The 18,376-nt window shown below is 45.1% G+C and overlaps 1 protein-coding gene and 1 non-coding gene across 4 annotated transcripts in view; both read left to right on the forward strand.

Annotated features, from left to right (window-relative positions):
- Nucleotides 1-17,656, forward strand: part of LYZL6 (lysozyme like 6) — a 29,235-nt gene extending 11,579 nt beyond the window's left edge. The window contains exons 4-8 of one of the 3 annotated variants that reach the window (XM_043466056.1): nt 219-415; nt 13,382-13,615; nt 14,558-14,716; nt 15,625-15,703; nt 17,304-17,656. In XM_043466056.1, coding sequence (XP_043321991.1) covers nt 13,477-13,615; nt 14,558-14,716; nt 15,625-15,703; nt 17,304-17,373 — 447 coding nt within the window. In that variant the 5' untranslated portion in view covers nt 219-415; nt 13,382-13,476 and the 3' untranslated portion in view covers nt 17,374-17,656. Of the gene's footprint in view, nt 1-218; nt 416-8,335; nt 8,372-10,071; nt 10,205-13,381; nt 13,616-14,557; nt 14,717-15,624; nt 15,704-17,303 lie in introns of those variants that run through there. The other 2 variants (XM_043466075.1, XM_043466066.1) reach the window with 2 other exon arrangements.
- On the forward strand, nt 4,388-4,460 carry TRNAG-CCC. The gene has a single exon. It is a non-coding gene; the product is annotated as a tRNA-Gly (tRNA).
- Nucleotides 17,657-18,376: the final 720 nt, after the last annotated feature.

Consider the following 18,376-nt stretch of genomic DNA (forward strand, 5'->3'; position numbering starts at 1 on the left):
ATCTAATCAAGGTATTCACAGGTCGTTTGTGTACACACCACACCCATAGGGGTGATGCCACTGCAGCCCAGTGGAGAGGCAGCTCCCAGCCTCTTGGTGACAGCTGGGTTCTGTGAATTAGGCAGTCGCTGCTGCCTCTAAGCCCCAGGGCCCTCAAGATTAATGGGATGCAGGCTTCCCTGGTGGTCCAGGGGTTAAGAATTCGTCTGCCCATGCAGGAGACATGGGTCCCATCCCTGGTCCTGGAGAATTCCACATGCCACGCCTGTGCACCGCAACTAGTGAGCCTTAGTGCCCATGCTCTGCAACAAGAGAAATCACAGCAATGAGAAGCACTGCAACAGAGTAGTCCCCGCTCACCGTGACTAGAGAAAGCCCTCACTCAGCAATGAAGACCCAGTGCAGCCATAAACAGGTAAATCTTAAGAAAAAAAAAAAGATGAATGGGATGAGTTTGTCCACCTCATGAGATTAAAGACATTTATGTGCAACGTCTGGCGCAAAGCAGGTGCTCAACAACATTGCATTTTTCTCCATAAGCAGCTCTCAGAGAGCCTGCAGCCAGTCAGCTCCTTGCTCATCTTGCTGAAGGAGAAGGGTTAGTTTAGCCCAAGTTCATCTACAGTTGCTGGTCCCCAGTGCTGTTGCAGTTGTGCTGACCAGGGGCCACCTATCACTGGCTTTAGCTTGGAATCTCTGCTGCCTGTGGAATTTTCCTGGACTCCCTAGAAAGGCCCGGGCTTCTTACCAACCTGTTGACCCTCTTATCAGCGTAGCCTAACTCCACCATCCCCAGATGGGGTCCCATCTGCATACAGAAAGAAGGGCTTTCAATTTTCCTGGGGCTGCTCATCTTTAATAAAAATGACAATTGTAGCTGCCGTATTTGGACCCTACATCTGCCCAGGCTTACATCCTCTATCTCTCAGCCTCAGCTCTGTTGGGCCTGGGATGATGCTATCCCATTTCACAGGTGAGGCTCAGAGAGGTGGAGGGACTCAGTCAAGGTCACACAGCTGATAACTGGCAGGTCTGTCTGGTCCCCAGGTTTCCCCCCTGCACCACACTGCCTTCTAGCAGCTGTCTCTGTTCCCTTTTCTATCCCAGTGGATTCTAATGGACAGCCAAGTTAGAGAACTGTTTTTACAAAAGCAATGATTCTCAACATTGACTATGGAATTGCCCAGAGAGATTTTTAAATGCTAATGATAAGGGTGGACACTGAAGGGTGTGGGGTGGGACTGGTGGAGGTGGGAGGAGGGTGAACGGGGAGTCACTGCAAGGGACCCTTCAGGTCTTCTGTGCTTGTGGTAAGGTTCTACTTCTTGATCTGGATGCTGGGTGCTTAGGTGTGTTCATTGCGTGTGTGTGTGAAGATCACTTATGACTCGTGTACTTTTCTTTGTACGTGTTATTCCATAGTAAATTTTTTAAAATTATTTTTTAAGTAAAGGAAAAAAAAGGCAGTTGTCCTCAACCACATCGCTGCCTCCTGGGAGAAGGCAGTCTGTGACCCTTGGACTCATCTTGAGAATTCCTTTCACAGCATCAAGCAGTTGTTGGCCTTTGAGTCTGTGCCTGTCCTTGACAATGAGCAGAGAGTTCTTCCAGGGCTGTTGCTGCACTTAGCTGTAAAAGGCCCACCGTTGCTGCAGTGGTAGGTACTCAGGGACAGTCAGGCCCTATGACTAGGTTCAACACCTCCCTCCTCCCCACAACTGAATTCATGTGACCCCATTCCTCCCAAGCCCTGGGACCTAGGGCAGCAGAGATGGAAACAGCTACACTCCAGCACCTGGGTCTAAGTGTGAGCCCCCTGCTCACTTCTGCCTTATGTCATAATTTGAGTCCCTGGACACATGTTCTCTGGTTTTTACTTATAGACTCTCTGATTTTTAGTTGGGCCCATCCGTGAATGTGTGAAACTAGGACTGTATTTCCCATTGTCATTTGCAGCTAGGTCTGGTTCTAGCCAATAGAATGTAAGTGAAGTAGTCTGCACAATTCTAGAAAATGCCCCCAAAAAGGAGACTGTACTTCTTTCTTGTTACCTGGAATATGGCAAGGAAAGGCTGAGTCCTAGCAGCCATTTTGGGCCAAAGAGCAAAGTCATGACTAAAGATAGGAGAACAAGACAGGGGAAACTGGATCCTCTGTCTCTTTCATATCCTTTGCACTGTGGGGCACCCTGTTGGTAGGAGACTGACTCCCTCGGGGTGTCTTAACATGAGAGAGAAAGGAGCTTCTACTCTGTTTGAGCCAGTGATATTTGGGGTTTTCCATTCCTCTCAACCCCAATTTAAGCCTAGCTAACATCCAGTGCTTCTGATTAAACAAATATATATATTTGTTATTGATTTACTTGGCTGTGCCAGGCCTTATTTGCAGGTTTTATATAAAAAGGTTTTATATAAAACCTTATGTGGGTTTTAATTCCTTGACCAGGGATCGAACCTGGGCCCCCTGCATTGGGCGCCCAGAGTCTTAGCCACTGAACCACCAGGTAAGTCTCAGGGCTTCTGCTTTTGATCTTTGGCCTGAGTTCTAACCTTGTTTACCTGCGCAATATGAGGATGAGGATCCTGCCTTTCTCCCCTGGGCACTGGAGTTCTGCCCCGGTCCCACCTGAGTGGTTGAACCCTGCAACCTCCCGGTGCTCCGCATCCATGCTGCCTGCAGGATTGTGTTGGCCAGAGTGGCATACAGCCTGCTGCTCCAATTGCTTTCCTAGAGGGAGCCCTGCCACTCTCCTCTTCCCTCTCATCCTCTTACCTGTGGCTCCTGCCATGTGCCTGACAGGCTGGCCACTCTCTGGATATCTACAACGGGACCAATGCCTGCTGTACCTTCCCCAGGGGGCAGACAACAGCCAGTTCCTGAGATGTATTGGAAACAGGCAGCTAATGCAAAAGAAAAAATACAGCTAATAAATAATTTATTGTTGTTGTTCAGTCTCTCAGTCATGTCAGACTCTTTAGGACCCCGTGGACTGATTAATGAATCAATCGATTAATTATTGGCACCCCTCAGCCCCACTTTCTGTACGTGGGCCGTTGCTGGCCCCTAGTGGCCACTGGGTAAATTGCACAGAGAGTTGGCCTGAGAATCGGAGTGTGGGAAAAATTTTCCCCCATTTCTGAATTCTCCGGATGCTGGGGGTTTCAACCATGACAGACCCATAACTCCTTCGTCATAAAATATGTTTTGTGTAATGATAATAGTTTTTAAAGATTTTAAGCACTTTATTGAGGTTGTTGTTCAGTCGCTAAGTCACATCCGATTCTTTGTGACCCCGTGGACTGCAGCACGCTAGGCCTTCCTGTCCTTCACCCTCTCCCAGAGTTTGCTCAGATTCATGTCCATTGAGTCAGTGATGTGTGTGCTGTGCTTAGTCGCTCAGTCGTGTCCGACTCTGCGACCCCATGGACTGTAGCCTGCCACGTCGGTGACGCTATCCAATAAATGACAAATTTGTAGGGTGCAATTTGATAAGTTTTGATTTATGTGAATATCCATGCCCATCATCACAGTCAAGATGGTAAACATCTCCATCACTCCTCCCAAATTTCCTTGTCCCCCTTTCTACCCCTTGTCCTCAAGCAACTAATGATTGCTTTCTGCTTTCTATAATTTAAAAACATTTTTATTTATTTATCTTTTTGACCATGCCACAAGGCATGTGGGATCTTAGTTCCCTGACCACAGATCAAACCCTTGCTCCCTGCAGTGGAAGCATGGAGCCCTAAACACTGAACCACCAGGGAATTCCCCCCATGCTTTCTGTAATTTAAAAAAAAAATTATAGATTAGTCCACATTTTTGAGAGTTTTCTATAAATGAAATCAGTATATACTTTTTTTTTGGTCTGACTTCTTTTACTCAGTATAATTATTTTGAAATTTATCCATTCAACAAATTAACCAATAGTTCTTCTCTTTTCATTGACATGTTTATCCATTCAGAGTGATGGTAAATTTAAAAAGCAGCATTATGCCCTAACTATCATATAGAAAAGAAACAGAAGGAAAGTAATAAAATAATAGATAAATCCCCAGTAGATGCTCATGCATGAGAACAGTAAAACATACAATGATGTGGTCACAGGCTTTACCTATACATGAAGTTACATGAGCCCAGTTCTTTGCCAGAAAGTTTGGCTGGTTTGGCTCCAAAGGCCACTCCATGCAGGAGGGTACATGCTGTGTGGATCACACATGGGTGCTGAGATTGAGCAGATAAGGTGGAAACAGGCAGATTTTAGTTCAGTGGATTCACTTCTCAGAGGACTGATGATTGGGGCGGCATGTTACTTTTTGAATTATGTGAGTGGTGTGTTCGGTGTGGACCACTGTGGCGTTTTCTCCAGTCTGTTAATTACTCAGGGATCTCCCTGGTGGTCCAGTGGCTAAGATGCCACACTCCCAATGTAGGTGGCCCAGGTTCAATCCCTGGTCAGGGAACTAGATTCCACAAGCTGCAGCTAAGTTTGCATGCCACAACTAAAAGAACCCACATGCTGAAAAGATCAAAGATCCATCGTACCACAACTAAGACCCGGTGCAGCCAAGTAAATAAAGAAATGTTAATTACTCAGGCTTATGAGCTCACTGAGGTCCGTACTTGATTTTTTTAAGGCATGTTTGCATCTTGTGTTTCACAGTGCAATCTAGAAGCTTCCATTGCACTTTCCTCAGCAGAAACAGAAGTCTCCTTCCGTGGCCCATGCTCTCGAGGCCAGCAGCCGGCAATGGTACCTCTCTGTCCCACTGGAGGCCTTCTTGAGTCAGAACATGATTTTATGAGAGAAAATGTTTGGCAATGATTTTGAAGTAACAAAGCTTTAGAACCTTCAGTTACTCTACCTTCTTGGATAATCAACCTACTGAGTTTTGTGGTGACCTGTAGCTTCAGAGTGACCTGTCCTTGCAAGGAATTTATGCCAGAAACTTTGAAGAATTTAGCTTACACTGCACTAGTGCCACAGAGAAGAATCCAGAGTCCAAAGCGGGACACACAATATGCAGGTTCTCTCGTTGCTGCTTCTTAACCCCATTTTTAACTTGTCACCCAACATTTCCCCTGAATCCGATTAAATATGAAAGTGTGAAAGTGTTAGTCACTCAGTTGTGTCCGACTCTTTGTGACCCCATGAACTGTAGCCCTCCAGGCTCCTCTGTCCATGGAATTCTCCAGGCAAGAATACTGGAGTGAGTAGCCATTCCCTTCTCCAGGGGATCTTCCCCACCCAGGGATCAAACCTGGGACTACTGCATTGCAGACAGATTCTTTACCATCTGAGCCACCAGGGAACCCCCAATTAAATATATTATGCTTTTATTCTTATGCTTTGCTTCCTTCTGTCTTCCTTGGGAAAGTTTTTCTCCTAATTTTTCTAATTTCTTAAGTCAAACATTCAATTTGTTTTACTTGAATGAAAGCAGTTAAGACTATGAATTACTTCTAAATAAATTTCAGACACGATATATTAATGTCATTTTCATTTTAGAAAGTTGTTACTCCAGATTTTATTAATAATTTGCCAATGACCCAATAATTATTCAGGGGAGAAGAAGTGTATGTGTGTCTGTGTTTCTTTTAAAGTTATAAGAAATTGAGGTTTTTAAACTGTAGCCAGAGTATGGAGCTGATATAATTCCTCCTTTCAGGACAATTTGAGGTAATAGTTTTAGCCTAGTTTATAATCAGTTTTGTAACTATTCCTGAAGTATTTGAGAAGGTATACTTTCTGTGGAGTAAAGTACAGCCTAAAAAAAAAAAAAACTCAGTCTTGGACTTCCCTGGTGGTCCAGTGGATAAGAATCTGTCTGCCAATGCAGGGTACACAGGTTTGATCCCTTGTCTGGGAAGATTCCACATGCCACAGAGCAACTACTGAAGCCCATGCACCTAAAGCTTGTGCTCCACAACAAGAGATGCCACCTCCATGAGAAACCCGCAGACCGCAACTAAAGAGTAGCCCCAACTCGCTGTGACTAGAGAAAGGCCCCCACACAGTGAAGACCTAGCACAAACAAAAATAAATCCATAAGTAATTTTTAAAATTCAATCTTATGAACATATGGTTTGAATATGTCTCATTGGTGACTGTCTTCATGTCAGATCTGCAAACTCACCTTTTTCAGCTCTGTTGTCTTCGTCTCAATTTAAGTCTCTGATCTTTGTCATCCACATCCATCCTTTTTGGTCTCGTCATTTTCCACATGCCTCTCTGCTCAGGATTTGGAGGACTTCCAAGTGTGTGACAACAGCCTTTCTTTTTTTTTTTATATATTTTTATATGGACCATTTTTAAAGCTTTCTTGAATGTTACAATATAGCTCCTGTTTTATGTTTTGGTGAAAGCTTAATGGTTCTTGCTAGGCACTATTTTGAAGTCCAGAGAGGCTTTGGGCAGAAAAGTATTTAGGTAAGAGAAAAGACTAATTAATTAACTCTTCAGAGCTTTCCTCTCAGGTAGCCTGAAGGCAATAGGTATGAACACAATGAGTTGCTAGTAGTGCTGAGTGTACAGTTTCTTATTTTTGTGTTCCTATTCTTGGTTCTGGAAGTATCCATGAAATAGTACAATATTTACCTCAGCTGTAAAAAGCTGAGGAAATGTTTGTAAGATTGCAAAACTCACATTACACATTACTGTTACATTTTCATATATATCTAGACTTTTTTAAAAAAAACTTTTTTATATATCTAGACTTTAGACATAATATAATACTAATTCCTTACATTGGCAACAAGATGGACATTAAATGCTAGACTTATGATGAATTTTGACATTTTAATTTGAAAAGTTACTTAAAGTTTTAAATTAAATTTATAATTTAAATAAAATTTAAATTTTAAAATTCAAAGTTGCTTAGTAAAGTGTAGTTAAACTTTCAAAGAGTAAAATAAAATGGATCTCTGTAATTTTGATATAAAAATGTAGTACACATTCATTCTAATTTGTATTTTGACTTTTAAGAAAATAACTTTATTTATTTACTTATTTTTGACCGTGCTGGGTCTTTGTTACTGTGCGGGCTTTTCTGTCGTCTCGGCAAGTGCGGGCTGCTCTCTAGGTGCAGTGCACAGACTTCTCATTGCGGCAGCTCCTCTTGTTGGGGAGCAAGGCTCTAGGGTGTTGGGGGTTCAGTATTTGCAGCCGGTGGGCTCCGTAGTTGCAGCTCCTGGGCTCTAGAGCACAGGCCCAGTAGCTGTGGTGCACAGGCTTGGTTGCTCCATAGCATGTGGGATCTTCCCGGACCAGGGATCAAACCCATGTCTCCTGCATCGGCAGGTGGAGTCTCTACCACAGAGCCAGCAGGAAAACCCTTGACTTTCAAATTATTAGATACTTTTCAATATTTTAAAGAAACTAACTTTTTGGAAAACAGTAAAAATTAGTACATTTTTAACATAAATTTACATTTTTGATGAAAATATATTTAAAATTATGTGCTTTGAATATAATTATGGTTTTAATTCTTAAATATATTTAAAAGTCTTGATAATAGTAATATAACTAGTGTTGGTGCTGAAAGGAAGATAGGAAAATAAATTTCATGGAAAAGTTTTAATCCTTTATGAATTATGTATACACTTATTACTCATCCCAACATTATTAATCCATTAACAGAGCATCCAGACATGTGGAATAAAAATTAAGTTCATTGATCTTTGACATTCTGCTAACTTTCTGTCATATATTAATATAAACCGTAGCTTCATATGGGCTTCCCAGGCAGCGTTAGTGGTGAAGAATTCGGCTTCTAATGCATGAAAGGCAAGAGACATGGTTCGAGCCCTGGGTCAGGAAGATCCTCTGGAGTAGGAAACAGCAATCCACTCCAGCATTCTTGCCTGGAAAATTCCATGGACAGAGGAGCCTGGCGGGCTACAGTCCCCTGGATCCGCAGACTCAGACCCAACTGAGCACACACACACACATAGCTTTATACACATTTTAAAATTTTATTCTTTTAAAGGAATGTTTGTCAGAATATGAGGACAGAAAATATTTTATTTAATGGCTTGTTAGCTTGATTTATAACTTGACAATGTTTATTTAGACAAGTGATATGTGGAGTCCATGTCTTCTTGCCCCAGGCTACAACATCCAGACTTTATTCGTGGGTCCCAGGTTGGATGTGCCAGTTCCTTGAATGGGTAGGAATCCATCCAGGGCTCATGTGTGCCACAGTTGGGGGTGAGTGGGGGCTGGAGGGTCCCTATGGTCCCCTTCTGAGTGTTGCCATCATTTCCTCTAAGACTTCATGCTGCAAGGAGACTCTCTCCTGCAGGCCCAATTTCCAGCATGTGGTCCTGGACTATGGAAGCCTTTCCTGTCACCCAGGGCTCTAATTCTGCACAGGTGAGGTTCCGGATCATCTGAAGTTATCTGGGTCATTTGTTTTGGCCACAAATGGTACTGCATAAAGTGATACCCAGAGAATGTCCTCCTCCCAGGGTTCAACCTCCACCAGAGCTTCAGAATTGATGTTTTCAAAATGTGATGCTGGAGAAGATTCTTGAGAGTCCTTTGGACTGCAAGGATATCAAATCAGTCAATCCTAAAGAAAGTCAGTCCTGAATATTCATTGGAAGGACTGATGCTGAAGCTCCAATACTTTGGCCACCTGATGCAAAGAGCCGACTCATTAGAAAAGACCCTGATGCTGGGAAAGATTGAAGGCAGGAGGAGAAGGGGATGACAGAGGATGAGATGGTTGGATGGCATCACCGACTCAATGTACATGAGTTTGAGCAAGCTCCAGGAGATGGTGAAGGACAGGGAAGCCCGGCGTGCTGCAGTCCATGGGGTGGAAAAGAGCCGGACACGACTGAGTGACTGAAGAACGGCAGAGCTTCTGCTGTCTTTACATCCCAAGACGCAATGCTCTGCTACCCCGCTAGGGGGGCAAGTCCAGAGGCGGAGGGTACAGGGCATCACTGCCCACTTAGAAAACTCCTCCTACTTCCTTTCTGGTAGACTCTATCACTTTGTCTCAAGGGTGAAGGGAGCATCAGTAGCAAAACTTTCTTTTGCCTCCTTTTTGATATGCTTCTGCTGCTAAGTTGGTTCAGTCATGTCTGACTCTTTGCAACCCCATGGACCGTAGCCTGCCAGGCTACTCTGTCCATGGGATTCTCCAGGCAAGAATACTGGAGTGGATTGCCATGCCCTCCTCCAGGGGATCTTCCCAACCCAAGGATCGAGCCTGTGTCTTTTATGTTTCCTGTATTAGCAGGCAAGAGTTTGTTTTTTTAAACCATTAGCGCCACCTGGGAAGCCCTTCCTTTTTGCTATAGTTGGTGGAAATGTCTCCTAGACTTCCTTGGTGACAAATGACATTAAGATGTGTGTCCTTCATGGGGAGGTGACAGGTTGCCAGGTCACCACTCCATGGATGGTTAACTCCATCCTACCTGTACTAAGCAGGTCTCTTTTGGTCATACGGGTGACAGAAACTCAACTCAAATGTGTTTATACAAGAAAGGACGTTTATTGAATCACAGGGTTGCAGTAAGGGCAAAGGTGAGCTTAGGCTGCAGAAGTGGTGGATGCTGGGACAAGAGTCCTGTCTGGACTCTGCTCCCTGTTCAAGGAGGCTTATTCTCTCAGATGGGCTGTACCCATGAGATTCCAAGCAGTCTCAGGCCCCAGACCTGAAGACTTCCTGTGAGAAGCTGAGCCTCGCCACTCAGTTTCAGTTTAAGATACAAGCGTTGGGGCACGAACAAACCCTCTCACCTGGAGGGCAGGGCCCTGTGACCGGCAGACCACCTAAAAGCCATGGGGGAAGGAGTTCCCTCAAAGCTGTTACTGTGCCCAGAAGGGAAGGGAGGTGGTCAGACAGAACAATGTGCTCTGTCCCACCAGTGGTCTTCGTCACAGTTGTCACCAATCCCTCCAGGCCCATCTGCCGCTTCTGCCTCAAGTTTGGCCTCAAGACTGAGCCAGTTTGCATGGTTAAGACCAGAGTATTTCCAGGAGGGTGATGACATCACAGAACTGGGGTTCCAGAAGGTGGGGGTGACTGAGTGCTCCCATCTTCTTTAGAACATGGAGAGCAGTGAGCTGGGCGGGGCTAAAGGATAGTCCATGAGGAAGAGGAGGCTCCCACCCAAAAGGCTTTGTTCTATAGATTCTCACGGAAAGCCCTGGGCAGGCTGGGACCTGGGGTCAGCGAGGGATAGGAGAGAGGTAAGCTTCGGGAGGGGAGGTTGGGGTGCACCTGCCCGAACCACCGTCTTCCCTGGAGAACCCCAAGAGGGGCTTTCAGGGGCAGAGATGGAGCTCCCTGCTTTCCAAGGCAGGATCCTTGGAAGGATCTGAAGGATCCTGTCTCTGAAGGATCCCACTGAGTCAGGGCCAAGTAGGGTTGTATGAGACACACTTATACTAAAAAAATAACCATTGTTTGTCTGAAATTCTAACGTAACAGGACATGCTGTGATTTTATTTACTAAATCTGGCAACTGTAGGGTGGGAGAGAGAAGCAAAAGAATGGTCGCAAGCTCAAGCTGCTAAGGAGTGAGTCTCAGAAGACAGAATAAAACATTTGTGAGGAGACAGACTGTCAGGGTAGCCATCTTGTCCAAGAAACTGCCAGACTCATGAAGCCAGTGGACGGAGGAACCTTCAGGAACATACACCTAGTTAAGGAAACCCACACACACGAGGCTTCCTAGGTGGTATAGTAGTCAAGAATCCACCTGCCAATGCAGGAGACATGGGTTCTATTCCTGAGTCAGGAAGATCCCCTGGAGGATAAAAGGACAAGCTACTCAGGGATTCTTGCCTGGGAAATCCCATGGATGAAGAAGCCTGATGGGCTAAGTCCATGGGGTTGCAAAGAGTTGAACACGACTTAGGGTCTAAACAAGACAGCAGCAGTATAAGCACAGGGCAAGATGGTCTCCCTTCCTCCTTCTCCATTTCCAGCAAAGGGACATGTATCCACTCTCCCCCAAATTCCCCTCTTGTCCATATTACATTGAGCAGAGTTCCCTGTGCTATACAGTAGGTCTTTGTTGGTTATCCGTTTTAAATATAGCAGTGTGTATGTATATGTTCATCTCAAATTCCCTAACTATCCCTTTCCGCAACCCCCCATCCTTCCCCCCTGATAACCATAAGTTCTTTCTCTAAGTCTGTGAGTCTGTATCTGTTTTGTAAATAAGTTCATTTTTATCATTTCTTTTTAGACTCTGCATATAACAGATATCATCAGATATTTCTCCTTCTCTGTCTGACTTACTTCACTCGATATGACTGAAGTCAAAATGCTGTCTGGTTTTTCCACTGTATTGTTACTGTTTTTCTCATGCAACTAAGATGCAATCTGTGGGGAGACACTTTAGGGCCATGAACAAACTCAGTTCACTAAGCTTCCCACTCCCTCTGATTTAGCACCCACTGTTGATTCTTTCTTGCTCAGATCAATCTATGATGGTTTCAGGATGGTGATTTTTCAACTTCATGCCTACCTCCACATTTATTCGTCAGCATTTTCATGTCAGAAAGAGCCACCCCATCCCTATTATGTACCTATTTGACTATCTATTACTGTTATGAACTCATGGATTCCTATCTCACTCAATGGGTTATCATCATTTGATAGAGTGAAAGTTATCACAGATAATAACTATCATTATTTATTGTGATGGCCAAATTGTTCTAGATTATCTTGGAAACCGTCATTCATTGGTTTCACAGATATGATACCAAAGCACATGCAACAAAAGAAAAAAATACATAAATCGGTCTTCCATCAAAATTTAAAACTTTCGTGTTTCAAAGAAACATCATCAAGAGAGTGAAAAGTGACCCACAGAATGTGAGGAAATATTTGCAAATTATGTATCTGATAAGGTTCAGAATATAGAAAGAACACTTACAACTCAATAATGAAAAGACAAAAGCCCCAACTGAAAAAATGGGCAAAGGATATGAAAAGACATTTTGCCAAAGTCATACAAATGGCCAATGAGCATGTGAAAAGACAATCAACATTATGGGCGATCAGGCAAAGGCAAATCAAAACCACAGTGTGACCACTTCACACCCATTAGGATAGCTTTGATCAAAAAGACAGTTAATAACTGTATTGGTGAGGATGTGGAGAAGTTGGAATCTTCATACATGGTTGATTGGAATGTAAATTGGTACAGCCACTTTGGAAGTTTAGCAATTCCTCAAAAGTTTAAACTTTAAGTCACCATGTGACCCAGCAATTCCACTGTTTGGAATATATCCATAGGAATGGAAATATTTGTCCACACAAAAACTTGTACATGAATGTTCATAGAAGCATTATTCCTAACAACCAAAAAGTAGAAACAACTCAAGTGTCCACAAACTGATGAATACATAAACAAATTGTGATATATCCATACAATGTAATATTATTCAGCCGTGGTTTAGTCACTCAGTCGTGCCCAACTCTTGTGACCCCAACGACTGACGGTAGGCTGGCCAGGCTCCTCCGTCCATGGGATTCTCTAGGCAAGAATACTGGAGTGGACCACCATTTCCTTCTCCAGGGTATTCAGCCATGAAAAAGGAATAAATACTGGTACGTGCTATGACATGGATGAACCTTGAAAACATTATGTTAAGTGAAAGATGTCAAATGCAAAAGACCAGATATTGTATGACTTCATTTATGTGAAATGCTCAGAACAGGCAAATCTATAGAAATAAAAAGCAGATTGCATGTGTGCATGCTAAGTCACTTCAGTTGTGTCCATCTCTTTGAGATGTAGCCCATCAAGCTCCTCTGTCCATGAGATTCTCCAGGCAAAGAGTACTAGAGTGCGTTGCCATGCCCTCCTCCAGGGGATCTTCCCCACCCAGGGATTGAACTTGCATCTTTTATGTCTCCTGCATTGGCAGGCAGGTTCTTTACCACTAGCTCCACCTGAGAAGCCCAGAAAGGAGGTTAGTGGTTGCCAGAGTCTATAGGGAAGTGAAACAGGGAGTGACAACTAATAGATATGAGGGTTCTTTTTGGGTTGATGAAAACAGTATAAAGTTGATTGTGGTGATAGTCACATAGTACTGCAATCTGAAAATGATTGAATTACACACTTTAACTGAATTAAGTGTATAGTGTATGAATTATATATTGTCAATTATATCTCAGTAAAGTTGTTACCTCAAAAATATTATTCCAGATTTGGCTAGTGGGTACCCCTTTAGGCCAGCTTACATGTCTATTTGACATGCCCCAGCATTGTTAATTTTAAATTGGGAATAAAAAACCAAACAGGAGACCAAAAAAAAAAAAAAGTATTTATAGAATAATACATGAGAGGAAAGAGAAATAGCCAGGAGGGGAGCAGTGAGTGAGTGAGGACATTTGGCTGCCCTCTCCAGATTCCCCGGGAGAAGACCAGGAGACAGTCTGGGAGACTCCAGGCCCCGCAGGCCCTCTGCTGCTCACCCTCCACTGTGCCTCCTCCCCTCCAAGGATGACAAGCCCACTGCTCATCTCCTTGGTCAGCTGCCTCGTTGCTGTGAATCAAGCCAGCCTCATCGGCCGCTGTGACTTGGCCAAGGTGCTGCACCAGGAGGACTTGGATGGGTTTGAGGGCTACTCCCTGACTGACTGTGAGTGACATTTCCTCACACCCTGCTCCTTCCTCCTCCCACGGTCGTGCCCTCAGTGGCCATCTTTCTTTCTTCTCTTATTTGTTTTTTCAAAGTCAAATGAACAAAGCAGCCCTCTCCAAGAAGGCTTTCCCAACATTCCATATTTGTTCAACCACTATTAACTGAGCACTTACTATGTCCCAGGAATGACTGTAGGTGCTGGGGGTGCAGACTTCAACATAGCTCCTCCTCTTACAGTATTGACATCCTAGGGGAAGAGGCAGCAAGAAACACACACACAGATATATGAAGTGCTTCCTGGTGGTGATAAATGCTCTGCAGAAGGATAAGTCAGGGGGAGTGATGGGTGACACTGTTTTAGAAGGGGAAGTCAAGGAAGGCCTCTCTGAGGAGGTGACTTTGAGAAGTGCTGAATAGAAAAAAGGATCCAGTCCCCCAAACGTCTGGGGGAAGAGCATTCCAGGCAGTGCGAACAGCCAGTGTAAAGGCTTTATCCCGCTCCACAGTAGAGATAGCTCCTTTTGGCCCAGAATTTGTGCATATCTACCTTACAACACTGTCTCCTTTTATTTTGCCTTGTGGGTTTTTTAGGTCCATAGTTTCATTCTTACTCTATAGGCTCCTTGAAGGCAGCATCTGCATTTGACCCAGCTAAATGTCCCTCTCGGGGCTTTGCACAGTTTCTGGCACACAGTCGGTGATCATTAAGTGCAGAAAGGATGGATGGACAGATGGATGCATGAGTGGTTGTACTGATGGGTGGCTGGTGAATGGACTGAAAAATGAGAGGAGAAGCTGATGGATGTTTCTGGCCTGCCAGCCCCATCCAGCGTCTCAGCCCTTGTTCCTTTCTTCTGATTCCTCATCCCTTTCTCCTCCATCTTCCTTCTCCCTCAGCTTGGCCACCCCCTCTGAAAACCCTCTTCTCCCTGTTCTAAGGGCTGTGCCTGGCTTTCGTAGAGAGTGATTTCAACATAACAAAGGTGAATGAAAACACAGATGGCAGCTTTGACTATGGCATCTTCCAGATCAACAGCCACTACTGGTGCAACGATTACCAGAGTCACACGGAAAACAATTGCCAAGTGGACTGTCAAGGTCTGGCACAGGTCCCAGGGTGGGAGAGGTGAGAGAGATGACCAGGCTCTACTCACGGGATGCACAGCCTGGCAGAGCCCCCAGAGGGATGGCTCGTGGAGTTAGGGGATTCCTCTACTGAGCAGGGGGTTTGACTGTGTCCCTGGATGCCCACAGGAGCTTCTGCAGGCTGCTCTCAGGATCCAGAAAGGCTCTGCACAGCCAGTAGAGCGGAGCAGTGCAGCCGCCAACATTTACTGAGTGTATTACACACTCAGTACTTTGCACACATGGCTCATTTTACCCAACTTGCTATGTGATAGAAACTAATATGATCCCCACTTTACAGATGGGCAAACTGAGGCTCAGAGAACCAGTACCCAATGCCACTCAGGCGGCCCTGATGGCTCAGCTCTTGCCAGCAAGTAGTGCTGTCTTTGGCTAATGGTTTGACTGAAGATCAAGTGCTAAGTCCCCACCTCAGGGCTAGTCCAGAAGATTCCACAGGTCCATGACCCTCTGACGAGGAGGAGACCTCATCTCCTCCTTTGAACTCTGATGAATGGCCCTCAGCTCTTCACCTGAAGAGCCTCGCTCCCTAGGCAGGATTCACCTTGGTCACTGTGCAGCCTGTTTTGGCTTTTCCTTTCCCTAGAAACCTCCACACTTGGGATGAACCACCATCCACTAGGGAGGATGGCAGTAAACAGACCCAAATCTCTGTCCTCCTGACCCTCCTGCCCCTACTCCCCAGCCACCCCCAACGTCCACCAGCCATTGTATGGATGTCCAGATGGGCCTCTGAGAGGGAGGCCATGCCTCGACTGGAAGTTCTCACCCTCTAGGTGGGAGGTGCCTTGCAGGGAGAGCCAGTCTTTGGGACTGTCCCCAGCACTTTCATGGGTATTCTCTTTCTCCCTTTCTTTCAGAACTGCTGAGCCCCAATCTTCTCGCAATTATCAACTGTGCAAAAAAGATTGTATCCGGAGCGGGGGGAATGAAGAACTGGTGAGGAGGTCACTTTGGGATGAAGTTAGTGGGCAGAGCCTTAAGAAAGATGTGGTGACAGAGAAAGGGACAGTAGGTCAGGAGTTTCTGTACAGTCTAGAAAAATGGGGGCTGTGGCAGGAACTCTGACTTTGCAGCATCTGGGATCTAGCTCTTTCTCTGATGCTGTATTGAGCAAAACTCTTTTGGCTGCAGTAACAGAATGACTTTAGCTAGCCGGGAGTAGGGGGGTGTGGTGGGGGGTGGGGGAAGGGGTGGATTTATGCTGAGAGGACAAGGTGTCTTGCTGGGCCCACACGAGGGGTGCAGTTAGGCTTCAGGAGAGGGATGGAAGCAGGGCTGGGGGCTTCCCTGGCAAGTTTCTGCTTCTCTCGGTGCCTTGGCCTCACTACTCCCTCTGCAGACTGGCTTTCTCTAATCTACAGTCCACCAGACAGACTGTCTGCCCTGGATCTATGGGCTAATGTCCTAAACGACCGTGGAGACCCGTGAGGCTCAGTCCTAGTCCAGATAGAGGATCTGTTGGGTTCAGCTTGGACCTGGTGACCTGGCTCCATTCAGCTGTGGGGATGGAAGCAATTAAGCAACATAAACACGGCTGCCATGGGACCCTCTCTCCATAACCGGCAGCAGCATTTCTATAAAAAAGAGTGTTGTTCGTCAGCAGGATGAGTGTTGCAGATCCAGCTTAACTATGGTGGACGTTGAGTTGATTATTTAACATTTCTAAGCCTCAAACTGGATATATAAACAATGTAAATGGCTGCCTCTACCAGAAACTGATAACAGAAAGAGTTAAGTACCTTGCATGCTCCAAAGTGAAGTGTTAGTCATGTCCGACTCTTTGCAACCCCACGCGCTATAGCCCGCCAGGCTCCTCTGTCCATGGAATTCCCAAAGCAAGAACACCAGAGTGGTTTGCCATTCCCTTCTCCAGGGGATCCTCCCTACCCAGGGATTGAACCTGGGTCTCCTGCATTGCAGGCAGATTCCTTATCATCTGAGCCACCAGGGAAGCCCGCATGCTCCAAAAACACCATGTTAAATAAGGGGCACTGGGGCTTCCCTCGTAGTTCAGTGGCTAAGACTTCACACTCCCAAAGCAGGGGGCCCAGGTTCAATCCCTGGTCAGGGAACTAGATCCCACATGCCGCAACTAAGACCCGGAAGAGCCAAATAAATAATTTTTTTTTAATGAATGCACATAGCAACTTTATCAAAAAAAGAGAGAGAGAGAGAGAGAGGAGGGGGCATTGATGACTGTTAGGGCTGACCCTTTCTGGAGGGAAAGTCAATAGTCACACCTGGGATTTTTTTTTTTTCAAGTAACCCTCAGCCCTGTAAAAAAGTGCTCTCCCCCTTCAGAAGGAGTTGAAGATTTGAAAATGTGGAAGTGTTCTAAGTAGGGGGAAAGAGCAAACACTATGGATGACAGAAATTAAAGGAAGAATCAGAGGGGCCACAGGAGGACCCAGTAGAGAGCTGGGAATGAAGGGGTTTCTGGGCATTGCTTGGTATGGAATACTCACGGAAAGCTGGGTCATGTGTAAAGAAGCTGCTGCTAAGCAGGAAGCAAGAACACTCTTCTCTCTCCCCGCAGGGTGAAGTGGAGGCTGCACTGCGCCGGCAGGCCCCTCTCCTACTGGATGACAGGCTGTCACCTGGCGTGAGGCAGGGAGCAGGCCTGTGGTGGAGTCATTCCAGAACTCCTCTCCTCACTCGGGAATTCTTCAATCCTTCTTCCTCTTGCCTCCACTTCATGTTATTTTCTTCCCTTCCCATTTACAAATAAAACTGACCAGAGCCCCAGGAATAAATGGTTTTCTAGGGCTTCCTCCTTGTTCCCATCCAGGCCCAGGTCCCTGGTTCCTGACTGTCATTTGCAAACCAAGAAGACCACGATGAAAGAAGCTTCTCTATTTTTTGGAATTATTAAACCATTCCTTGTGCAAAGGATGTGTTAATTTATTCATGATTAATTCCACCTATATTTGAGTACCTAATAGATTATGAGTGTGTGCTAGGTACTAGAAAGTGAAGTGAGTGAAGTCACTCAATCGTGTCTGACTCTTTGCGACCCCATGGACTAATGTAGTCCACCAGGCTCCTCCGTCCATGGGATTCTGCAGGCAAGAATACTGTAGTGGGTTGCCATTTCCTTCTCCAGGGGATCTTCCCGACCCAGGGATCGAACCCAGGTCTCCCGCATTGCAGATAGACGCTTTAACCTCTGAGCCACCAGGGAAGCCCAGGTACTAGAAGAAGGATGATAAATGGTAACTGTTGTTCATGTGGTCATAATCCAGCTGGAGAAGCAGGGACATCTGTGAACAATGGATACAATGAATAAATGGACACATACAATGAATGCAAGAATAATGAAATGGATAATAAAATCTGTAGTTATTGGTTTGAAACAGTGTCAAGATCCATGTTATTCCTCTAAAGTCAACTGTTTTTGAAGTAAAAGAGCTCAGAAGTAGGTAATGAGTGAGGCTAAAGTTCTGATATATTGAAGTGGAGAAAGTCGTGGTAGGGGTGCAGAAATATGGCAGGTGATTTGGGGGTACTTTAGGAAAAAGGGCTAGAAACCAGCTTTTTAAGGATTTCAAACTAGACTGTTGATGGCTTTAATAAGTTATACCTTGATTTGCATATTTAAAACTCATGAAA

This window comes from Cervus canadensis, chromosome 1 (genome assembly GCF_019320065.1).
Source record: "Cervus canadensis isolate Bull #8, Minnesota chromosome 1, ASM1932006v1, whole genome shotgun sequence".
In the NCBI taxonomy this organism is placed as follows: Eukaryota; Metazoa; Chordata; class Mammalia; order Artiodactyla; family Cervidae; genus Cervus; species Cervus canadensis.